General features: G+C 38.0%; 1 protein-coding gene across 1 annotated transcript; it reads left to right on the top strand.

Annotated features, from left to right (window-relative positions):
• Nucleotides 1-314: 314 nt before the first annotated feature.
• LOC124776264 (hypoxia-inducible factor 1-alpha inhibitor-like) lies at nucleotides 315-26,443 on the top strand. The gene is made up of 6 exons (XM_047251159.1): nucleotides 315-452; nucleotides 766-1,025; nucleotides 16,624-16,772; nucleotides 17,835-17,980; nucleotides 18,069-18,239; nucleotides 21,030-26,443. The coding sequence occupies exons 1-6, from the start codon at nucleotides 336-338 to the stop codon at nucleotides 21,183-21,185; spliced, it is 999 nt and encodes a 332-aa protein (XP_047107115.1). The 5' UTR covers nucleotides 315-335; the 3' UTR covers nucleotides 21,186-26,443.
• The last annotated feature ends 468 nt before the right edge of the window (nucleotides 26,444-26,911 follow it).

Raw genomic sequence — 26,911 nt, forward strand, 5'->3', positions numbered from 1 at the left:
TGCGCTTGAGGAAGCATAAATCATGCTGATTTTTCAACAACTCCAACTTTGCGATTTTTTCACTAATTTGATTTTTCGGAACATATTTTTAATTGTGAGCTAAAGTGAATACTATGATGACTAAATAATCAGGAGAACAAGCGCCAGGCCGATTATATGCAGCATAAAAACCTGACTTCAACGGCGTGCATTTCATTTTTCCCTCTCGCTGTTCTTGCGACTGTGGCATGGCGGGAAAAGCTTGCGACGCCGAAGGTGCCTACGTGACTTTCTGAACCTCTCCCTCTGCCAGTGTATATCGTAGTTGGCAGTAGCGGTGTGTGGGCGCACCAATCATGGGGGACAAGAATGGCTGGGATCAAAGTCAGTTGCGAAAATACGACATTCCCTTGGATGAAATACCAAGACTCGACGTAAATGATCCACTAGTTGACAAGTACATATCGGAAAATGTAAGTGATGCTTTATTTCTCAGAATAACAACGTTTTCAATCTAAATTTGAGGTTGGGGTTGTCCGTAGTATTGTTTATCAACTTGAATTTGGAGCTGTCAATGTCAGTGCCACAAATAAAGACTTCGCTTCGTGTTGTGATATTACGCCACGAACAGATAGTGAACTCATTTTATTTTTATTGTATAACGTATGTCGATAATATTAAAAAAATCTTGTTATGTAATTGAATTCTTTGAAACATTTCTTGAAATGTAATTGAAGAACTTGTATTGTTGTAGGAATAATGTGGCTTTAAATTTTGCACTTCTAGAAACCAGTTGTTATAACGGGAACAAATTTGGTCGGCTCGGCAGAGAAATGGGATTTAGAATACTTGGAAAAACATATGGGTGTTGCAGACCACACGGTCTTTCTTTCTCGCAACCACAAATTCAAGTATTTCGATGACAAAAAGGTCCCACATGGTGCGAATGAAGGAAAAATAGACTTTACGCCTCCAACACGGCGGCTTGACATGAAATTTCCTGAATTTTGCCGGCGCCTGAAAGACTGGAAGAGAGGAGAGGAAAGGTATTGCTTTTTTCAGCATTTTGCCATTGCCTCCTGTGTTTGTTTTGTGATTTGATTCTCACTTTTTCTTCGATGTATTACCACAATGTGGATTTCACAACACACCATAATAGCTTCAAAACTGAACTTTAGAAACATCCCATAAACCAGGGCTATGGGACATGTAGTACATAAATGGAAACATGTGCTGGTTGGAAACAGGTTGTGCTTTATACTGGTCCTATTTAAGGGAAAACAGAGGATTTGCACTTCAAGACAGCTTTGTTTACAGTTCTACATGTTAAGCTCAATTCTGTGTATTACGTTAAAAAGTCAGCTGGCTGCACTATTCTGTGATTCTTCGTGCCATATGTCATTTCTGCTTAATAGAGGTTTGCTTAAGCATTCTTTAAAATGAACATTGTCTAATGGAAATGAAACTTTACACACAATCATTGACTTTAAAATGAGATTTAGCTTTTGTAGCTAGCCTCACAAAATGTCACTGTATGCATTGACAGCATATAAGATAAATTAGGTAGCACAGATAAATCCCTGTTGCAGACTTTCCATTTATTTATGAAATCTATTCCCATAGTTCTTGTGGGGTATTATTTGCTGTAGTTCTTGTGGGAGTAGGTCTGAAAGTTATTGTACTTCGGATGTTTGATTGGATGATAACGCTTCTTGTCACACTCTTGACTGTCACTGAATATAAATGTAGATGCTTTGATGCAGTTGTCCATGTTGTGGAAATGTGTTACTGTGAAAGATACTCTGTTGTCTTTAGATCTTGTGTAGATGTTCAGATGTCTCTAATTAGTGTAGTAAATTTATTCCTTCAAATAGATTCAGTAGTCTCAAAATGTTCATGTGATATTCCTTCTCACATGTAAGGGGGTATACACCTCTTTCCTTGTTTTGATGTCCTTAGGTTAGTTAGGTTTAAGTAGTTCTAAGTTCTAGGGGACTGATGACCATAGATGTTGAGTCCCATAGTGCTCAGAGCCATTTGAACCTTGTTTTGAACAGGCTGTACAAGTTTCCTCCATTTGTAGAATGTGTTGTATTTAACTAAAGTTTCAAATAATACTTTGTCAACCTGAATCTTCAAAGCTAATCTAGATTTCTGAGTGCATACAGGTCAGTCTGTCACCACAACTTTTTTTTTCTTGGACACCAGGAAGGAACTTTACTTGCTCATCAACCATCCATTCATATGGCTTCATGCTCTACCAACACAATTTCGTTTTCATTATGAGCATTATTATGTTTCCCTCTTCCACTTGTTCCTTAACACATTTCTTTATTTTCTTGTTATCTTAGTAATTCTGAGTGTGCAGCTTTTCATTGCATCCTGAGCTGCCCTCAGTTTTTGAATTAGTTTTTGTATTAAACAGACCTCATTTCTTTGTTATAAGTTGAAACTGAAAATGTACACTGAGTAAAAAAAATGTCCCCTTTTACACACATAAGCAGGCATTTTAGTTTCGAAGATCTTATTTAGTTTACCAAACTTTACACACAATTTTTGTTTTTCTGCTGTATTCGACTGTCAGTCAGCCATTATTTTGAAAGACTCGTCAGGTGATTCTTTGGCTTCATTGTTGACTTACATTATTTTGTTTTTGATGCAACAGTAATCTTCCAGTTGCAGACAGAGGACATCACGAACCATTCTTTTCATTTCCTGGGAAACAAAACGGTCTGAATACATATTAAGTTTTACGATCTCTCAGAAATTTCCTTGTCTGCTGCTTTTCTATTGCAGTATTACCTAACTTGAGTGGAAATATTTGTTCACCATTTTCTTAAGATTAGGAAATCATTTGTAACTGGGCTAATGGAGGTGTGGGTGCAGTAACCGATGTCTAGGAAAGCCAAATTCTTCAAGTAAATAAAGTACAATTTGGTTATTTTGTGTTATATGTAGAAATGGCATAGATTATTGCTGTATTTGTGTCATCAATGGATACTTCTCTTCGTACCTTGCAGTAATTACTTGGTTCTCCTGCAAAAAGTGTAATGGTTTAGATACAACCTGCCCTGCTGATTCCTCGGAGGGACATGCTTTTGGTTTCACACAACTACAGTGTGCTGCTTTTTTTTACGGGCAGCAAAATGTGGTACCACTGATAGACACATACAGAATTAAAAGTGGCTCACCACAGAGATTTCGGAACGAATAGTTCCTACCTGAGGGAGGTGAGAGGGATAGGTTGCGGAAGTTAGAACATGTTTTTTGCTCGCGTATCATGGCATTTCTGGAAACCCAGAATCTACTCTGTAGGAATCAACATGGATTCCGGAAACAGCAATCGTGTGAGACCCAACTCGCTTTATTTGTTCATGAGACCCAGGAAATACTAGATACAGGCTCCCAGGTACATGCCATTTTCCTTGACTTCCAGAAGGCGTTCAGTACAGTTCCGCACTGTTGCCTGATAAACAAAGTAAGAGCCTACGGAATATCAGACCAGCTGTGTGACTGGATTGAAGAGTTTTTAGCAAACAAAAAACAGCATGTTCTTCTCAATGGAGAGACATCTACAGACGTTAAAGTAACTTCCGACGTGCCACAGGGGAGTGTTATGGGACCATTGCTTTTCACAATATATATGAATGACCTAGTAGATAGTGTCGGAAGTTCCATGCCGCTTTTCGCGGATGATGCTGTAGTATACAGAGAAGTTGCAGCATTAGAAAATTGCAGCGAAATGCAGGAAGATCTGCAGCAGATAGGCACTTGCTGCAGGGAGTGGTAACTGACCCTTAACATAGACAAATGTAATGTATTGCGAATACATAGAAAGAATTATCCTTTATTATACGATTATATGATAGCAGAACAAACACTGGTAGCAGTTACGTCTGCAAAATATCTGGCAGTATGCGTGCGGAACGATTTGAAGTGGAATGATCATATAAAATTAATTGTTGGTAAGGCGGGTGCCAGGTTGAGATTCATTGGGAGAGTCCTTAGAATATGTAGTCCATCAACAAGGGAGGTGGCCTACAAAACACTCGTTCGACCTATACTTGAGTATTGCTCATCAGTGTGGGATCTTTACCAGGTCGGGTTGACAGAGGAGCTAGAGAAGATGCAAAGAAGAGCAGCACGTTTTGTCACATGGTTATTTGGTAAGCGTGATAGTGTTATGGAGATGTTTAGCAAACTCAAGTGGCAGACTCTGCAAGAGAGGTGCTGTGCATCACGGTGTAGCTTGCTGTCCAGGTTTCGAGAGGGTGCGTTTCTGGATGAGGTATCGAATATATTGCTTCCCCCTACTTATACCTCCCGAGGAGATCACGAATTCACGAATGTAAAATTAGAGAGAGTCGAGGGCACACGGAGGATTTCCGGCAGTCATTCTTCCCGGGAACCTTACGCGACTGGAACAGGAAAGGGAGGTAATGACAGTGGCGCATAAAGTGCCCTCCACCACACACCGTTGGGTGGCTTGCGGAGTGGAGATGTAGATGAAGATGAAGTATATAAATGAAGGTCAGTTCACTCAGATCCTGGATGATAAGCACCCACCTGTAGTGAGAATGAGGGCAGACACACGTCTTGTCAGCAGACAGTAATTGTTCCAGAACTTTGTCTGATTCTTCAGAAAGTCTTGAAACTTCGATTTGGATTTTTGTACTGATATTCTTGAATTGTTGCTTATAATTCACAAGTCATGAAACATGGGTCATGTCATGATTTTAAACATTTAAAAAACATCGATTATGATAACACGTTTCCCGAATATGTATAGAGTTCAGGTTTCATTTTTGGGATTTGTGAGTTGTTTAAAATGTAGTAGATGTACATCTCAGGAGACAGGATGGTGGCTTTCGATGAGAGTACTTAAAGGAGATATAAATCAAATGACCTCAGTTAGGATTGTCTACTCTTCTTTTGCTCCCATCGTAGGTTACAGGCAGTCCTGTGTGTCAAACATGCCAGTACATATGATTCAGAGCTCAATGATAGGTTACATTTCTTAACTTTGGATACCACTTCTGCATATCTTGATGTTGACATAGTAAACACAATGCTGTCTGCTAGCTGAGTGTGGCTGACTGGAAATTGGTCAAACAAATCATTGTTAATCAACTTATATTTGATCCCCAATTCTCATACGTTGCCATGCGTCTTCTCAGCGTGTGCTGTTCTGCTTTCTCCAGTGATCTCACAGTTCATTGGAAGTTGAATCTTTATCTGTCTTTGTTTCTTCACCCTGCAACAGTATCAGGTGACACTTGAATAGGTCTTTGTGTATCTACAGCACACTGGCTATTTTCTTCAATATTTGGTTTAATATTATCTTCATTACATAGTGTTTTACTTTCAGTATTGTGTATTATAAAAACTGGCTAACTTGTTATTGATTGTGTGCTTACACTTTTTGTACATTCAAATCTGGAGGGAGCAGCAGGAACTTCATGATAAATTATTTGATATTTAGTAATTTTATCCTTTTGCTTATCGCGATTTATTAAGATAAGTAGAGCATTTGAAAAACCCCAGCTCCATTTTGAAATAGTGAACAAAGGTGACAACGTATTATGAAATATGTTGCAATATAACTTCATTGTTCCACAGGCTTCATTTTATTACCTAATGTTACTGATTGAGCTATCAAGATAGATCATCTTGAACAACTTTTCTTCTTTTTAGTGACTTCCTTTTGATGGCAAGGAAACAGTAATTTGTGTTAAGCTACCCAAATAACGTAGTTGCATAATTAACTGCAGAGTTTAATTACCACATATGAGGATGAATTTAAAAGTTTGACAACTAAGACAATTTCCATTCAGCTCATTGCATTTGAATTACCTTGAAGTTGGCAATATTTCCATGTTACTTTGACCAGTGATGTTACCATTGGTACTACTTTTTAAAGTGAAAGTTGACCTAAAGTGCACTTAGTGTCGGTAGCTCTGTTATACGCAGATATTGGCAGTTCATTGACGTTGGTCGTAGCGTTCATGTGACAGCATATGATAGCTAATGGGAATTGCTGAATCTGGTAATTTCTTTTGGAAGAAGATACAGATTGATTATACTTGCTTCTGATATGGAGAACTCCAGAATAACTGTCAAACATCTGGCTATTACAAATTTTAAGGATGCATATTGATGTTTGTGTTTCTTTGGTGATTGGAAAAATCAAGATGCGCTGACAGACGGACTTGTAGTTAAGTCTGAAGCCTAAGTTGGGTGGAATGTGACAATTTGGTTGTGAGTAGGCAATGACTAATCTGTAGCATCGCCAGAGGTCTATGTTAGTTTGGAATGTGATTCTTTGTTTGCCAGTTGGTGAAATCAACAAATCTCAATATTCAGATGTCTCCACCCAAACAGGCCATAAAGGCCAATGGTACTGACCGGCCGCCATGTCGTTCTTAGCCCCTTCTCAGGCCCCAGGCTTAACTGAATGCACATATGAAGGGGCATGTGGTGAGCACACCACTCTGCTGGCCATATGTCAGTTTGTGAGACCAGAGCCACTGCTTCTCAATCAAGTAGGTGCTCAATTTGCCTCTCAAGGGCTGAGTGCACCACAGTCGCCAGCAGTGCTTGACAGACCAGAAGGTCACCCGTCCAAGTGTTAGCCCAGTCTGATAGCTCTTAACTTCAGTGCTCTGATGGGAACTGATGTTACCACTGTAGCAGGGCCATAGGCCAATATTCAAATAAGATTGCTGTAATAGTTTCATGTGTTGTGTAGCCTGAGATATTCATCATTTCAGCAATCTACTTCTATGTCTTACTCCCTAATTTTCCAAAAATTCTCATGATGTAGTTAAATTATAACATTATATAGCAGAATACTAGCTAATTACGAGCAAGAAACTCATTGGCTACCCACTGCTCTCTCGAGATTTGTAATGTCGGCTTCCCATGATAAATTGTGCGAACCATTACCAACAGCAGCACACAGAGGACAAGCAGGTGGCACTGTAAGTGCAGTTTCAACAAAATTCGTCCTGACAGACTGATCTCTGAACAGTCTGGGGTCTACATTAAGTTGAAAAGTGACAGCTCAGTTTCAAGTGTGCAAAGCAAACAAATATCTCGTGACAATTCATTTTTTAATTCTTGTAAATAAAGAAATTGCACATTACAGTGTATGTTTCTGTCCACAAAGAAAATCCTGTTTTTGCGACTATGATGTGGTATTTTCAGTTTTTTTAAACGTTTGAAGGTGTTAATAACAATTATGTACTGCTGCTGAGTACATGCCTTATTCACAGCACGACTGGTCAAACTTGATGGGGTTTTATTCTGTCCTTCACTACTCCTACATTTGTTTCAGTAAGATTCTAATTTTTTTTCTGAGCCCAGAACAGAAATTAATTTGCAGCTGTGTCTAATACCCAAGCAAAGCACAGATAAATTTCTTCCATTAAAAATATGTAGATGCTAGAAAAGACTAAAGAAATAAGGGGACGTGTTTTCAGAAATAGGGTTGAAGTCCAGTTCGTACACTTTTGACATTTCGGTAGTTGTTTTGTTGACAGGCACATTCCCTTGGTTTACCATAATTTCGTATGTGCCAGGTGTGCTACATTTTGGTCCAGCTTGTTGTGTGCACGGCCTAGAAATTTTGTATAACAGGTAGTTCCCCCATAATTTGCTCATAAATCCTGCGAGTCAGAAACTAAGAGAGGTGGTGCAGTGGTTAAGATTTTGGACTAGCATTTGGGAGGACAGTGGTCAGAATTACCATCCAGGCATCCAGATTTAAGTTTTCTGTAGTTTTGCTACATATATTAAGGTAAATAACAGGATATTTCCCTTGTAACGGGCACAGCTGAATTTCTTCTCCCTGCACCATCCCCAGTCCTATCTTCTGCTCTGTCCTTAGAGACATCTTCATTGACAAAATGTTAAATCTCAGTCTGCTTCTTTTTGGATAATGCCTATAATTTTGTCTACTCACACTGTGCCAAAAGTCCAGACTATGGTTTTACCTTTCAAAATTGGATTTTGTGAAATCCTTCCACAAGCATATTTGGCCTGTAATCAACACCTGTTATGCACTCAAATTCTTTGTATACAAAATATAATTCGTAATTTCGTTTAACATTTCGTGGAGATAATTGTTATCTGAAGAATCTCAAAAATTTATTCACTCACTTTGTGGTACCATGTTTTTGGTAATTTCTTCATACAAAGCCTCAATTAAGTGTTGTAAATGCACCATTTATGCAGTGCCTTAATGGCTGTATTAGTATTAATGGCTAAACTGAAGAGTTTGATACCACTTCACAAACAAACAACCAAACCGTCACCTTTCAACCTAACCTAGACCATGGGCTACACTGCAGACCAGTTTATCACTGCAGCATACATTCCAAAATGTAATACAGTCACCAAAACAATGTTGTCAGTGTTCCGTTTTTTCCCCCTTTGTGCACATGTTACATGCCACATCATCATTTAGTTACTTTTGGTAAATAGTTCAGTCAACAAAGACAAAAAAAAAAAGTCGGGGGGGGGGGAATTGGGTTGTCGTAAATTTTTGTAAAGTAATAGGAGGGAGTGCCATTAGAAACATGCTAAAAATGCTGGCAGATGGGTTGTGAGCATCGGAGGGGAGGTTGTTTTACAGGTCACTTGTATGTTTTTAATGTAAACTCAAAAACAGTGGCAGCAACAGTGTTTTTATTAGAAAAAAGACTACATTAAATTTTCTACAAAATGGTCTTACTCATTCTTTTTCTATGACTAATAATCGTCATCGTAACATATAAGCTTTAACAGCCAGAATCTTCATTAATTAAAACTTCTGGGCTGAATTGCCATGCTCCATATATAAAACTTCTCCTTCATGACGTTTCGTTGCCTACTGCGGGCAACATCTTCCGAGGTGAGTCGGCGACTGGCTGCTAGGCGCTGGAGGTTCCGCTTATATAGAGCGCTTACATGGCGCCACCACTCATCATGTGCTTTCGACTTAAAACTATCTCTGGCTAGTGCCATCTCTCTCGATTACAGGTAATTATTTTCATGCTTGTAGATCTCTATAGCTTCTCTATACATGGGGGTATAATAATGTGAGGTCCTAGCTATCACGTTTGTCTCACTAAATTTTATTTTGTGATCAGTCTTTGAAAAAGTGTTCTGCTACAGCTGATTTGTCAATTTGTCCCAATCTACAGTTCCTTTTGTGTTCCGTTAGGTGGGTATTAACACTACTTTTAGTTGTTCCAATATAAACCATGCCACAGCTACACGGAACTTTATGCACACCTGGGGTAGCTAAGCGGTGTCATGCGTCTTTCACCGATCTTAAAACATTCACCAATTTTCTTGGTAGGTTGAAATATTGTCTCCATTTTTTGGCTCTATTGGTTATTAAATGGGCAGATGGGACTTTCGGGCACAAGGTATATAGGAAACACAACACACACACACACACACACACACACACACACACACATGGTTACCTACATGAGGATTCAAATCATCATCCTAGGCAGAAGAGAGGAGTCATAAAAACTTTAGTGGACAGGGCTAATAACATATGTGAGCCAATTTATTTGCAAGATGAATTAAGCCATTTGCAAACGGCTTTCAGGAGAAATGGGTACGCAGGCGAAGAGATAGATCGAGCACTCCACTCTAGAAGAAAAGTGTCTGAAAATACATGACAACAACAAGTGTCGGTTGGAAAAGTTTTTCTTCCATTTATTCATAACATCACAGACCGTATTGGGAAAGTTTTGGCCAAGTTTCAAGTGGAGACAGTTTTTCAACCTACCAAGAAAATTAGTGAAAGTTTAAGATCGGTGAAAGACGCACGACACCCCTTAGCTACCGCAGGTGTGTATTAAATTCCGTGTAGCTGTGGCATGGTTTATATTGGAACAACTAAAAGGAGTGTTAATATCTGCCTAACGAAACACAAGAGGAACTGTAGATTGGGACAAATTAACAAATCAGCTGTAGCGGAACACGTTTTCGAAGACGGTGATCACGAAATAAAATTTAATGAGACAAACATGATAGCTAGGCCCTCACATTATTATACCCGCATGTATAGAGAAGCTATAGAGATCTACATGCGTGAAAATAATTTTAATAAAAACGAAGAAGAATTTAAACTAGACAAGATATGGCGGTCGACTTTGCACCAACAAAATGACAATCGATTACCTGTAATTGAGAGATGGCACTAGCCAGAGATAGTTTTAAGTCGAAAGCACATGATGAGTGGTGGCGCCATCTAAGTGCTCTATATAAGCGGGACCTCCAGCACCTAGGAGCCAGTTGCCGACTCACCTTGGAATATGTTGTCTGCAGTAGGCAACAAAACGTCAGGAAGGAGAAGTAGTTTTATATATGGACCATGGCAATTCAGCCCGGAAGTTTAAATTAATAATAATCCCCATGTTGGAGGAGATGGAAAAATTGGAAATTATTAAAAATGTTATTCTAGCTGCATAAAATGAATGTTTATCTTTAAACAAAGTCAGTTGAGAACAAATATCAAATATTCGTGCCACACCTAAGTGCATCAGAGCCATATTAAGGGATAAGTTGTGTTCTGGGGGCATAACAGTGTTGAGGGGTGGGAGGAGGATGTGTGGGGTAGAAGAGTGATGGAACAAAGGGTGCTGGCTTCTGTTCATGCACTTACCTCCTTCATAAGTCTGCAAACTGAAGATCAAGCAGGAAGTTTCACAAAATTAAACCAAACCTCCCCAACACACCATACAAATTGTTGACATTGCAGATAGCACGCATGCCGGAGGCTTTTTTTAAAAAAATCTCCTTCCTTCCACAAAATGAGATAACACTAATAACGCTACTGGGTTGCAGCTATGAGTTACTGATAACACTAATGCAAGAAACACACATGAACAGATAAATAAATCTCCAAACATTGTTTCAGACTGCTAATGGTGAAATTGGTTCTTGAAGCTTCCTGGCAGATTAAAACTGTCTACCGGACCGAGACTTGAACTCGGGGCATTCGCCTTATACAGGCAAGTGCTCTACAGACTGAGCTATTCAAGCACGACTCACTAACTGTCCTCACAGCTTCAATTCTTCCAGTACCACATCTCCTACCCTCCAAAATTTGCAGAAGTTCTGCAAGGTTTGCAGAATAACTTCTCTGGAAACCTCCTGGCAGATTAAAACTGTGTGCCAGTCTGAGACTCGAACTCTGGAACTTTGCTTTTCACGGGCAAGTGCTCTACCATCTGCTCTACCCAAGCACAACTCATGGCATGTCCTCACAACCTAATTCCGCCAGTGAGGATGGGTCATGAGTCATGCTTGGGTAGCTCAGATGGTAGAGCACTTGCCCATGAAAGGCAAAGGTCCCAAGTTAGTCTCAGTCCGGCACACAGTTTTAATCTGCCAGGAAGTTTCATATCAGCACACTCTCTGCTGCAGAGTGAAAATCCCGTTCTGGAAATTGATTTTTAGTCATGTTAACATTCGTCCCTGCAAGGCAACTTCCCTCTTCATGAGCACTGCTTGCTTTTCAGCTCACAGACTGACTATACTTACCAAGCATTTCCTGTCCAGTTCTCTTATGTGATGAGTAGACAAAATTACTCCAGTGAGCTTGTGTTTATATAGGGGCGTTATTTTCAGTTACTTAAATGAGTATTTATTTGCAATGAGTTTTTACCTAAAGTATAATCCTGTAAACAAGGGCTGAGAAGGGTATAATTCATAAGTGTGGTGTTGTCAGTGCCCTGTGTACTGATGGCAGAAAAGTGATTGGATTGATAATTATGACACCTTGCTGCTGACTGTTGTTGACAGTGTATTATAAAAATGTAATTATGTCATAGTTAGATGATAGTGAATCAAAGAATGACCAGAAAGTACTGCACCTCTCTCACTGTTAATTACTGCATAAATCTCTTCCATTTAGAAACTGCTGTTACTTGGAGGGTCGGCTACATTGAGTGAAGTCATTTACTACAAATTCACAGTATATCTTTTAAGATGGGTATGACTATGTCTGATGTGATGGGACTGATCATGTTAAAGGTAAGAACAGTAATCTGCTGTAATGCGTTGCTTGACTATTCTGAAATTCTATTACAGTTTCTGGTCATTCATTAATTCACAATCTAGTGACTAAAACACAATTACACGGCTTTACAATACACTGTCATTGATAGACAGCAGCAGGTGCAACATTTACCAGTCCCATCCCTTTGCCACCGACACTACATACTGGACAGCTACAATTAAATTGCAGTTACTCACGGAGGTGGGCTGTAATTATCATACGGCATCGGAAGTTGGTAGATAACAATAAGACTACCGACAAGAGAGCTCTTGTTAGTGAAACTGTTCTATGTGTATGGCAGCAATTACAGTGTTGCATTGATGAGTATCGCTGACTGAAAGGACTGACGTGAGGCCCAAGGTCATTTAATGGTTTAAATATGAGATAACAGAATTAAAAAACATGGGTGAGTTTAGTGTGGCTCCTGGAAGAGGAACGCGTTGTATCCCGTGGAAGTTATTGACAAGGTTGCTGCTGTTATAACTGGCAATGAGCATGTGCCCCAGACAGTGCTAGTACTTTTGCAGTGTCACAGGAATTGCCCATCCAATGGCCAGCCGTATGGGAAGTTTTGCAGTTTATTTTACACTAGTAACCATACAAGATCCAGACAGCATAGCTACTGAAGCCTCATGATCTGCAGCAATGTTATAAATTTGCTTTTCAATTTTCAGCACAAATCGAAATTGTATGGAAGAGCACAACTGTATGGAAACCACTGTTGTCATGTAAGATGGGGCAACACTTCATGTGGCTCTCCCAGTAAAGATCTGCCTCCATGAGTGTATCTCCAGAGGTTTTCCAGATGCATGGCCCGCGAGATCACCTGGTCTGAGTCTATGTTACTTGGGGCTATCCAAGAGAACTTGTTTACGAAGAATACATTTAGGCTCTACGTTATCTGAAGGCCAGTATACAGGGACATACTGCTCATATTCAACCAGGACTGTTGTGAGCAATTGTTGGTTATGTCGGTTTAAGGGTGCAGCATCTCATATTTCCCTAGTGCCCGTGTTGAACAAATTGTGTAAGTGGCAGTAAAAGTAAAGTCAACATTATGCCTTTCTCACATGTTTCACCTTTTTTTGCCCATGCCCTTCCCTAATCCATTACATATGGAAACATTTCTATATGTCTTTCTTGCATTCACAGCACCAGATTTTCAGCTGGTGGCCAAAATTAGAACTAATTTTTTTTTCCTGTATAAATTGGCTCTGCATTAATGCATTAGAATATCAACAAAATTTCACTGCCATGTGATATTTACAGCCCACACTGGACGTCTGTGAGTAGCCTCACTCTTAATTATAACTATCCGATAGGTCACTGACATCGTAGCACTTAGAAATTAAACAATTCTCAGCCATTGTTTACGGGAATGTATTTTATGTATTAGCTCACTTAACGACTGCAAATTTGGTACTCATTGAATAAACTGAAAATAATTCCACTGCATTAACACTCACTCACTGTAGTTATTTTGCCTACTTACATAAGAGAATTGAAATGCTTGGAAAGAACAGTCTGTCTGTAAACTGAAAAGTGAGCAGTGCTTGTTGTCTTTAGTAACTCATAGCTGCAGTCCGTTTACTGTTAACAATGCAATGCCCCCCCCCCCCCCCCCCCCCCCCCCCGCCTCCGCTTCATCAGGCATTTGTGCACACTCTGTCGGCAGCGATTCATAAAATGCTCTGTGGAGAGCTGGTATAAGTTTATGAAAAATCTTGTAGATGCTGCTTGTAACGATGTGTGGTAGTTAGTCTGGGGAACCATCTACTTGATCTTCAGTAGGAGCTACAGGAACACAATCCAGTGACCGACCTTTCCATGACTTCTACACTACCCTCCCCTCCCCGCCAACAGCCCTGTTACACCTTGGAACACTCTGCTGCATTTACATATGGAACACACATTTAATATTTGTTTTTAAAGCACTTCATTTAAAGATGAACATTAATTTTATGCTGTTACAACAGTGTTTTCAATCATCTGTGATTTTTCAATCCCCTGCGGGGATTTTTCTTGAGAAAAATGAATAGGGCCTTTTCATAGTAAATTTAATATAGTTTAATTGTGTACTGGAAAACATTTTCACTAGAAGCCACATTTTTACAGATATTTGTTTTTGTTGATATACTAAGCAGTTGGTATTTTGGTGTACTATACAGCTACCAGCGTAATGGAAAAATGAAGTAAATTACAGTATGCTTCACCCTATACGGGGACTCATTGTATGAGGGAAAGTAATGGTAAGGTAATGAAAAGCAGCAGTGAGGACAAAAATAAGTTGAAACACTTCTGTGGTAACATACAGAAACCAGGCATGATTAACTTGGCACTCTACAGGGCAATAAGCATGGGATGTTTGCAAACATGTCCAGGAATAGTTAGCTTCACTCAAGAAGCAGTAGAGGGGAAATTTTTATGACCAAACAAAAGTCAGAAGGTGTAAGAGAGATTCTCCTTGACATTGGTATAGAAGAGATTTACAATTTGTCACTTAACAGCAAGAAATAGAAGACAGCTTCAGACAAGATGAAAAGCTGATGACTTCAAAGCTAAAGAACACTATGGTGAAATAAGACTGGTTATACATGGAAAGAAGTCTCACAATATGGTTGAACCAAGGTGGTGTACGTAGCGTATTATCACAGGTGACAAAACCTAAACAGTCTCGTTGCACTGGCCTAGGCCTGTGAACTTCTGTACTCTGTGTGTGTATCTGGGCCGCAGTAGTCAATAAAATCGTTTTATCCATGTATGCGAAAAATGTGACTTTGATGCCTTAACATAGCTGTTATTAAAAACACTTACTTGCATCTGTTTGAGCAAAATCATTACAAAAATAACATTTACCAATAGTTTTGCTACTTAGCAAAATTTCTTGTTGTTTTGTGGGAATTCAGCGCATTAATCAAGCCAGCTTTGTGTTGAAGAAATCAGAGAAGACAGTCAACTTTTGACCTATGTAAACAGGAAATAGACAATTGCTATAGCAGAAGGCATTTCATGATCTATGGTGATTGCTAATGCAGTGTGGGTGGTGTAGCTTGATGAGTAGAACCAAGAGGTTGCATAGAGGAGACATATCCTTGTTACAGTATTAATTGTAGCAATTTTGACACACACACACACACACACACACACACACACACACACACACACACACACACATTATGCACTATGTGAATACATCAATGTAGATAGCTGAGAAAGTTCACTAGGAGTAAATCTCTCTTATATATAAAGGATGATCAAAATGTTTTTGTTCGAAGGATGTACAGTCCAAAATTGGTGTGCCAGTTGGGCAGAATTGCTGTGGGCATTGAGGCAGTCATCCAACCAACACACAAAGTTGAAGGTATCCATTTGATAAAACACTGTGTCCTACTGCGTGAAGAAGTCTGTAACTGTCCATTGCACATTCTCAACTGACAGGAATAGTTGAGCCTTCGAGGTCTGTTTTAAGGAACCGGAGGCTTTGTAATTGCATGGAGAGATATCAGGACTATAGGACAGGTGCTAGAGTGTCTTCCACTCGAGGTGTGACTTCTGTGTTACTACATTTGCAATACCAAGACGTGCATTATCATGAAGCAGCACCATCCCTTGTTGCAGGTTTCTCAGAATGTGGTTTTCAACAGACATGCTGCTCCATAGAAATTCTTCGTCCTTTGATGGATGCTTACTGGTGTTTGTTTTGTGGCAGCCAAGAAAAGAATATTGGCACTTTGTTCCTGTTTGGGCGCATTTGGTAATAATGTCTCAGTGTAGCTCATGTGTCTGCATCAGTGCTTATACACTTGCATCACAGTTGTGATAGGTTGCATATAAGATGCAGCAGCGCCCTCAAAGGGAAACTGTTTGAGCACCTCTTATATTTTGTGTTAAATACATAAACGCTTTCCGAGGCACCATCCTGTTGGAGATGATATGCTGTTGTCTCACTCCGACCATTGAACTGACTTAGTCACTCAGTTACTGGGAGACTTAGAGCTTAACATGGATTCCAAACCGCAGTGCACCTTATTTCTCACATCAATAAACTTTCCCAGAAGTGATAAGTGACAGATAAAAATCTAATGGTTGACTGGGAATCGAACACAAGACCTTTAGATTTGCAGTCTGGTACTGTACCATTGATTGATTGTGGACCTTGAAATAAGTTTCAAATTGTCTCAAATCAATGAAAAATCAGAAATAATTGAGGGCATTGTATTTTGTTGTCAAACATTGTGTAGTGGTAACAGTTGTGTTGTTAGAAATATATTGCCAGGAACATATCTGTTCAGAGTACCTGCTTAGTTAATGACTCCACAAACAAAAATATTATTGTATGAATATTTGAAAAAAAAAAAAAAAAAAAAAAAAAATTGACTTCTGTGTTATATGTCATGAACGTTGTTTAAAATTCTGTTACGTTTTGGTGAATTGACACCATATGTAATTGAGATTTAAAACTTATATGAATTGAAATTGTTGTTAGATGAAAATTCGTGTCACTATTTCTAGATAATGTATTTTCGCATTAATGATTTCACCGTCATTGCATCAGTTGTGTACCATGTCTTGTATTTTAGGATGTACCTCCAGCAAGCACTGAATAGTTCTGTTGGTCAAGCAATAGTTCATGACTTTCTTAACTTCAACTGGGACTGGATCAACAGCAAACAAAAAAAGAATGGCTGGGGTCCGCTTACATCAAATTTGCTTTTGATATCAATGGAAGGTGAGAGCTTGGAGTAATTTGTAAAATGATCACTGAAGAAATAAGTGTAGTATTTTTGTTTGTGGTATTTAGTTCTTTTTGCTACTATCTGCTGTAGATTCAGTTTAACTTATTTTTCACAGGAAGAGCCGTCTATTGCTGTATTCTGTTTTAAGCTTTTAACAGTTAAATGTACATTTTGCAGAACAGTTATGGTCTTTCTAGTGTTAGCAAACAGAGTGTACTTGATTCCAACAACAAGAATGGGATCATTTCTATTCTTTGACAAAAATGTGAGTTTCTAATAATTAATCAGCAATAGAAACAGCTATAGCAGCTGCTTTATTATAAACAGAACTTGGGCTTTCCAACAGTTAATTGAGAACTGTGATAAAAGGCATCTTTTCTTTTTGGATATTGGTGACAAAGTAAAATTGTTTGCTGGAACAAGATCAAATTCCATATTTCCTGTTGCTGTCAATGTCAGAACACTTAAATTGTCTTCTTACGTTCTCTTGCTACCACCACCAGCACCACCACCATCTCACATCTGCTATTCACACTTCACCAGCATCCTTTGTGGTAGGATGGTGGCTTTGAAACTGTATTGAAATGAACTATTATAACCACTTAAAATCTTCTCGAAAACTAGGGTGTCGGCCCAGTTTTTGCAAAGATGGAGCTAGCAACAGAGAAAAACTTAACAACAAGGGGGTGAGGAATACTTGGATAGCTCAGGTGATAGAACACAGTGTAATACCAGGTTACAAATTGTGGCTTGGTATAAAGAATGTAAGCTATCACCGTAATACACAATGGAAGGTGACAGCTAATATTCTATTGTGAATCAGCTACTTTCTTTCCTTGGAAGCTGATGTAGCTGTTGTTACCAAAATGTTGGAAACTTTCCTCCCTGCGAAGACTTTAGATACTTTTAATATAAACAACTGTTTGGCATGCCATTAAAAGAGCAGGAATTTAGGTGAAGTTCTTAAAAGAAACTGTTCTTTACAGTAAATTTTATGTATGTAAAATGTTTCTCCCTTCCAGCTGTCACATTAAATTGAAAAACGATGTTTTCAGGTAATGTTACACCATGCCATTATGATGAGCAGCAGAACTTCTTTGCCCAGATCAAAGGCTATAAGCGATGTATTTTATTTCCACCTGAACAATTTGAATGTTTTTATCCATACCCAGTGTACCATCCTCATGATCGGCAAAGTCAGGTAAGCTTCGAAACGAGGGAATTCAATGTATCCTTTCAGAAAATGTTTTAAACATTTGAGAGCTTCCATCCTTTCTACTGTTGCTCAGGTTGATTTTGAACGACCAGACTACAGTAGATTCCCAAAGCTTCGAGAAGCTCATGGCCAGGAAGCAGTTCTGGGTCCTGGAGATGTTTTGTACATACCTATATACTGGTGGCATCACGTAGAATCCTTGATGCGTGGTGGTTACACAGTTTCAGTTAATTTTTGGTTTAAGGTATGTATGGAATTTGGTCAACATTTTATTTGTATGATATTCACTTGCATTTGTTAGAAGAAGCTCCAAGCTATCTTATTGAAATGTCATAACACATTCTGTATGAGAATGTTTGAAGAGGAAGAAGGGAGTTCCTTATGTTTTTGGGCACAAACGAATGCGTACTGGTGTTGCATTATTTTGCCCCCTTTACACACACGCCAAGTTTCATGAAAGTCGTCCCTATTGAGTTTCCTCAAATCCAACATGTCACACAAGGTCTTCATAATTTACAAATACAGTGGAGTGTTGGTTTTTTGAACTAATTGGTAGACGTGAGTATTTGGGAAACTGGTTTATTAAGATAATCGAACTGTGTACTGTTATTTACCAAAAATTATGTACATCTATGATACAAGTCTCTGTAAACAAAAATATGTAATACTGATGTATTTTACATGTGCAATACATACTATGTATAGACTTAACACTTTAAAAAAATCCTTTTTGATCTGTGTAAGCAAGCCTCCCTCCTTACAAGCAGCTAAGTTGTGCACATTTTTCATGGCAGGTATTTCATACTGGTCCCTTTCATCTTGAGCTTCAGTCCGTCACAAGGCAGTATCCAAACATGTAAATGCTTCAGAAGCAGCAGGTATATTTTCATCTTCATTTCTGTATCACTGATAAGGTTCAAAATTTCGCTATTGTGTGTGATTCGGTGCCCTGGATCTGCATCAAAGACAGTTGTCCATTCTTGAATGTCTGCTTCGTCACATTCATGGCAATTGGGTTCTTTTAATTGAGAATTAGGGACACATCATTCAGTTCGTCATTTTCAGCTATACCTTGGAAAAAACCTGAAATTTTATTTTAGGGATTTTTTAAATTATGTTTCTTTACACTGTCCCATACCGTTCCGATCATGTAGGATGCATCTTTTAAATCAATATTTTTATGGTTTAGTGACAGACTTTCATCTCCCTCTTCTCTTTCTAACAATAACATACATAACAATTATGTTCTTTAATATTGTTTAAAAGTCTCAATATTGCCTTGATCCGAGTGCTTTAAAAAGGCAGTTTCATTAGATGCAAGACTTCTGTGAACTAGTCCTTTCCTTTAAAGATATCACATGATGGATGAGTTGGTACATTGTCAAGGAGCAGTAATGTTATATCCCTTTTGCCAAGTCTTTTAACTGATGAGCTTTTACAGAGGGTGCAAAATCTTCCATAAGTCATTTTGTGAAATTCATACTATCCATCCAGGCACTCTTTTGTGTAGTGTAAATAATAGGCACCACAGACACTCTAATGTGTTCGAAACAATGTAGTCTCTTAAATTTACCAATGAGTAATGACGACCATAGGCAGTTGGTGGCTTCCAGTAGCATTAGAACAAGCTAAAACAGTAATAAGATCATTGTTTATTTTAGGGCATGGTGCTGCTAATTCTCTATGTGAAGCAAGAGCTTTCTTGGCAAAGCTTACGATTAAGCCAAGTTTTGTCAGCATTGTTCATGTTTTCAAGAGCATAATCTTCTTCCCTCAGTTTCCCTCAGTAGGCCTACGTCACTTAGTTTGATTTTTTAAGTATCAGTTGGTGATGTAGTAGCAGACAGTTTTTGTCCATGTATTTGAAGCTCACAAATGCCGAATCTTGACTTAAAGCATTTCAACCACTTTGTGCTTGCTTTAAAATCCAATAGCCCTCAAAGAGTTTCATTAAATTTAATTGCTAGCATGAGACCGGAAATAGATCCTTCTTGTGACCTTTTTAATGTGAACCACTTTTAAACAGCACAATCTAGATCCATGTTACTGATGAGCTTCATACTTTTATGACTTCTTGATCCATCAGTAGAATCGATCTTAGATATAAAACTTGTGATGTTCGTCTTCCCTTTTTTTTAGATCCGTGATCGTTGATTTACCAACCTCGTACTCAACTTGGTTCCAATTAACCTTTCTCTAACCTTCTATTAATGTCATATTTATCTCTCATAGGAAGGAAAACATGTTTAAGTTTATGCATTTTATATTACAAGTTTACTTTATGCAGCAAAGTTGACACAAAATGTTGTAACAGAGGGCAAACGTTTACTATGTTGGCAGTTTGGCATTGATGCAGTGAGAGGATGGTGGGAAAACTGTAGCGTGGGAAGGGCATCACGCGCAAGCAGTTAGTAGTTTGGTTAAGCGATAATTCAGTTGGTCGACTTGTGGATAATCGACGCTCTACTGTAATGTAAATAGGAGGTGAAGTGATACTATCAAATAATTAAACACACACACACACACACACACACACACACACACACACACACACACACAGACAGACAGACAGACAGACAGACAGACAGAGAGAGAGAGAGAGAGAGAGAGAGATATTCTTTAAGCTCTTTCTTTGTCATTAATCCAGTGTACACTGTAAGAGTGTGCCCACTTCACTGGTTGTAGCATAGCAACTAACGGCCACAGCAAAATAAGGCTGACAGCAGTTTGTTGTCTTAACCTGCCACTAGGTGCATTTGCTACCCACAGTGTGTAAACCCTGCCAGTTGATAATGCACCATTTCAAAAGTCTGATCGTTTTTTTGCGCACACCCTTCCTCAAAGCTGATATTTGTTTTTCAGTGTGTACTGATTATTTATTTAGATGTTTCATTAAAATATTACAGTTGTATAGAATTTTAAGATATCTGCCCTCAGTTGAGTTGTGCAGGCTTAATTAGCCGGTTTCCTTGTGTATTTTAGTTCAACCATTGTTGAGATTTCTTCAGTACATTGTTGCTCATTGTGTTGACAGGCTGGTCCAACGGGCCAAATAACATACCCATTGAAGGGCCACCAGAAAGTGGCAGTGATGCGTAATGTAGAGAAGATGTTGATTGAAGCATTGCAAAACACGCAAGAAGTTGGCCCACTTCTCAGAGCACTGGTCCTGGGCCGATACACAGACTGATGATACTGTGATTATTTTTTTACTACTTGTAAGATAGCTGTAATCATTTTCCTTGTCACAGTCATGTAGTAAAGAGCTGTAAAAGTTCTGAAACTGCTGCCATTCATGTACTCCTTGAAGCCATCAAGCAGTTTTGCTTTGGTTTGATATGGGTTGCTTTCATGCCTTCAGTGATGCTCCGTAAGGTATGTTCACTTGGCAGATCCATTTATTATTTGTGTAATAAAGTGCTGTTGCATTACAAGATTGTAGTGCATCTTGCTTTTGCTACAGGGACTTTATATTCATTGCTGCAATTAACATAATTCACTCATTGTCATATTTTAAAACCGCTTGTGATTTGTTTTTATATGTGATCCTTGACTGTCATTTAAGTTTACAGGGAAATGGAAAATGTGTCATTAGTTACCAAAAGTTAACCACTTTTTAAAAATTTTAAAATTACTGCATTAAATGCAAAATGTTATATGGAATGTGATAATTTATTTCTTTCATATTGAGCAAGGATTGATATATTCTATTAATTGGAATTTCATGAAGTACTAATAATTGTGCAGTTGCTAGTGGCATGCTGGGACTTCTGAAAACTATAATTTTGTAATTTTTTTGTACACTTTGTTGGCATGTCCAGTTTAGAACAGAAGCAGTTTTACATTAATACTGTTTTATTGCACTAGACTATATCAGCAAGTAATAGCTCAAAATTTTAACACTTCTTTGTGGAGGAAAGCAATTTTTAAAGTATAGTTCATGTTTTTATGTTCTGTCACTTAGACTAAACCTATTTCGCTGTGTTTAGTTGGTATGTATTACTATTCCACAATTTTTACTGTGTGAAAAATAGTGACAAATAAGGAATATTTCCAAATGTAATCAGTGGAGGATCCATAATTATGTGAGAAATGAGATCCTGCAGTGTAGTTGAGTGGCTCATAGAAGCAGTTGGACTCTTTTTTACATGTATATATGTAATCCGCAGTCCACCTTGCCGCATGTAAAAGTGTGTGTATCATTATCCATCTTCCACCCCTCAACTAAATTTTTTTGTGAGATGTGTGGGAAGAACATGCATCCTCGGAATGCTAACAATTTACAGTGGATTTCCAAAAGTGACAAATATGTCAGACACAGATGCTCTCTTTCATACACCTGAGAAAGAAGTTGAGCTGTTTGTTAGTTTGTGTGCATTCTCAAAATGCTATGTCTCTCGTTAGTCCAGTTCATCCACTAGGTGCATTAAGAAACCTTCATTTTCTCGGATCGTCTTCTCAGTAAAAGTACAGAATTGTAAACACAGCAACCATACAAAAACTTAGCGACGGCAAGCTAGTGCTTGTATGAGCAATAGCCCACAAAAAATATGAAATACACATGTAAAATATATATTCTGTGAAAGACTAGTTGAAATTGCTTACTAACATAGTCTACACTTAGGGGGGGGGGGAGTTTGCCATCAGTAATTGTACCTGGATATACTGTAAAAATAAATTGTATGCCTGATTGCGATTAAGTTTTGTGCAATAAAATACGTGTTATCTTCAATTTTTTTTTTGTACCGGTAAACTTAAAATATGCTAAAGCATTCTGTCTATAAATTCATAAAATGTATTTGAGATGTCTCTTTTTTTTTATAATAGGGTAATTTTAATCAGCTCAGCTGCTACCTGAAATTATTTTATTGTATTTCCGCCTGTTAAATTGGCATAAGATCAGAAGACTACCAACCTTCATTGTGTATGGTTTGTACTGAGGACCATTAAACCATGAATACAACACAAAATATAGTGTGTGACTGATGGCAAATGAATTTTGAAATGAGTGTTTCTCAATTGGTGTTTAATAAAACAATTTTATTACATAAAAATGCAGAATTACATAAAATTTGTAATGAGATGACAATTGTGAAGTGTTTGGGGTTGTGCACTATCATGTTTGAAAGAAGCAGTGTATGTTGAGTAGGCTATCTTTTCATTTATGGTCACAAAGTGCTGAGCATCTGACTGTAATATTCAGCGGTGACTGTCAAGGTAGTGCTGTTCTCATCTGCAATAAAATATGGGCTAATGCTGACAGTTGCATATCACATTGTTAAATGTTCAGAACGGAAATATTTTTCATGTATTTTAAAAGGATTCTCTTAGTCTTAGTAACAGAAATTATGAAACTTCCTGGCAGATTAAAACTGTGTGCCGGACTGAGACTTGAACTCGGGACCTGTTCGTGGGCAAGTGCTCTTGCCCGCGAAAGGCAAAGGTCCCGAGTTCGAGTCTCAGTCCGCTGCACAGTTTTAATCTACCAGGAAGTTTCATATCAGTGTACACTCCGCTGCAGAGTAAATCTCATTCTGGGAACAGAAATTCTGTTTAACATTTCCTCTCAAATGGAAATGAGCTTTATTACCATTGATGATTAATGCTTTTCCATTTCCTTCAAGCAGCACTTGCATTTGAGGCAAAGTTCTCCCATTACCACAATTTGATCTTACGAATAGCACACAATTCGTATGGTTGAAACTCTTTAATCCTTTCACGATATGCACACTGATTCCCAAATTCAATTCACTTGGGTATGCAGATCACCTTTATCTCCAAAGCAACACATCTTCACCTCTTAATGTTTTCTAGGGTCCTTAACCTTAATTGAAATGTGACTTCTTTTCTGCCTTACTTGCCGTAATTTACACTATGAACCCACCTGAGGCATGAATTGCTGCTGGGAACAGTATAGCAGCATCCAAGGTTGAAATGAAAGCACAAAAGATGCTGAGCTACATTGACAGTCTAACCATTTTGCAAGGACTCATTATTTGCAAAAAGTGGCACCCTACTGCTCACAGCTGCTGGTTCTCCAGTCCTATCCTACCTATCCAGGTGCTGAGATTTAAGAAAGTGAAGGTATCTAAATCAGAAATATCTGTGCTCGGTGATTAGAGCTTAGGGTTGCTCCTACTTGTGCTTCTGGAGAGAGGAAGTGTGACTCTGTTACTGTCCTGATGTTTGCACCGTGTATTAGCAACAGAATAGTTTCTAATTCCATTTCTTACACTGTGCAATGCAAAGTTAATCTTTGGAGATGTGTATGTTAGTAAACTGCACAACGTTTATGAATTTAGACAACATTGTTCATGAGGCACAGCGATCTGGTGCTATACTTTGGTTAAAACAACAGTTGAGATTGCAATAACATTTGTTTATTATGAGTGGTTTCAGCTTACATTAAAGCCATCCTCAGATTTTTTTTGGGTCCCCTATGGCTGGTACTGTCGGCTCCACAGTTTTTCGCATGATGCCAAGATTATACACTGCCCAATCGTCCTTGATACTGGTATCATGCGAAAAGCCGAGGAGCCGCCAGCACCAACCATAGGGGGCCAAAAAAATCTGAGGATGGCTTTAACATAAGCCGAAATCAAATGTTATTGCGACCTCAAATGTTGTTTTAACCAAAATCCACAATGTTTAGCTTTTACAGAAATAATTGTAAGTTGTTCCTCTGCAATTGTTAATTTTATTTGTTGTAGAATGTGAATCAGCAGTACTTGAGCACATCATTTTTAGTTACCATTTCTATTCCTTGTTCATTAATTTGGTTTGAATAAACTTTACTTTCGGATAGCCAGTTGTACATGGTAGACATTTTTACACATTTACTCAGCAGTATTTTTCTGGCTGTTAAGTTTCAGTGTCTTCATCAAATATTTTGCTGCACCTGTATGGTGTTAAGATGGTATGAAAATGAAGCTTGGTTCTTCAAGCTTATGGGAGAGGTTTCTCTTCCGCTGCTCAGTTTTGACATTATTTATCCCTTTTGACTTGACATAAAACTGACATGCCTGTTTGTCAGCAGGTAATTTCGAGTGAATTTCTAAAACTGTATTCATGTATAAACGGTATATACAGATGCTAATATATTTTGCCTTATTATTTTTTTATTTGTGTATTTAAGATTTGTGGGTTACTTACAGGAACTTCATATGTATGTTCTATAGTTCTGTGGGTAGTAACTTCAATGTTTAAAACTTCATGGCTCTGGTTATCTGTTTGGCTGAGTGGCTGTTGTACTGAGTATACTGAATATTAATTTTGGAGTGTGAGCAAGTGTAAATATACAAATGCTGTTTTGTGTGTTTGTAGTGGTTCATTGATACAGTATTACAGTAGTAATTGATAGTTGTGATTAAATTCATATGCTTGTCGAGTGAGGATTTCAATAATGGTGGGGGTATGATATATTATTTCAGACATATCAGATAACAGTGAAAATATTACAGTCTGAAGAAGTAATACTGTTTAAATGAATGTAACTAAATAGTGTATGTGTCATAACATAAACAATTGTTGGCTATATACCATGTAGTTGCACTAATGTTAAGAGTTACAGCATATTAAAAATTGATGAATGTGGGCCAATTTGTTTCCAAGATATTTAAGTGTAACTTAATCTAAATTGCTGCTCTTTGAATTTAGCCCATAAACACATTATATCCACTTAAAATTTGTGGGAAAATAATAATACATGGTACCTGTCATAAATTACCTTGTTTTAAGTCATACTATTGTGTCTGAAAATGCAGAAAATGTAAAAACATTAAATTTAAAATGTGTGTACACTGTAATATAATGGTTGCTGGTTTGTCATTTGTATGGCAGATTCTTTTGTTCATGGATAATGTGATGTACATACCTTTTTAGATTCTTATTTATCTCTCCAGTTGTTGCTCCTATTGTTGCCAGTCTCGTATAATGACCAAAGGAATATTAACTAAAAGGTATGAGTATTGGTAAATGCTACATTTGTATCTGTTGAAAGCAGAGTCCATAACAGAAGTGCAATAGTCCCATAAGAAATGCTTGATCGTATTGTTTGTTTCGGCAGTAGTTTTCTGCTGGATAAATTTCCATTTCACACACAACACAAACTGTAGTTATCTTCTCATTTTAACAGATGTGCATTATGTCTGCTACTCATTTGTATATATAAGGTGTAAATATTTTTGCCCAAGATGTGATAAATTATTTTTTAAATTCTAAGCAGCATATTGATTTGTTTAAGGCTGTAATATATATGCGTGTATTTCATGGAAGGTTAAGAATGCTTCTGTGATTGTAAATGTCATGTTGTCATGTAGAAATCTACTTAATAAATAATGGTCTCCATGAAGTAACATGTTAATGATATCATGTGATCTTTTAAAAGTATTTCCTATCTTCGGCAGTGAATGTAACTCATTGTTACATGGACATGAAGTTGAATAAAAAATAAAACAGTCATCAATCTGAAGATTATTTTGAACACCACAGTGTTTTATTAGGCATTGTCCTGTTGGAGGTGGTGTGTCGTTGCCTTCCTCCAAACTCTGAACTGACTTACCCAGCCAGTAATAACAGGATCTACAGTTGAACATGGATTCTGAACAATGGTGAAACTCAGGATCTTTCACATCAGTGAAGCTTACTAGAGTTGAAAGAAGTGATAAGTGACAAATAAAAATGGTAGGATTGACCTCAAGATTTGTAGTCTGGAGGATTACCAATGAGCCACAAGGAGAGCCCCTCTAGAGTTAACAGTAGTCTCAATCACATTTACAGTCTCTATGAACCTCGATAAATTTAAGATATCTTGTGATATATATTGGACAAGGTTCTAAATGTTGAAGACACTAATTGTGCAGGTGACTTCCCTGATGTTAGGTGCACTGTTCCATGCAGTTCCAGTTAGTGATTCAA

Source organism: Schistocerca piceifrons, chromosome 2, assembly GCF_021461385.2.
Source record: "Schistocerca piceifrons isolate TAMUIC-IGC-003096 chromosome 2, iqSchPice1.1, whole genome shotgun sequence".
Lineage (NCBI taxonomy): Eukaryota > Metazoa > Arthropoda > Insecta > Orthoptera > Acrididae > Schistocerca > Schistocerca piceifrons.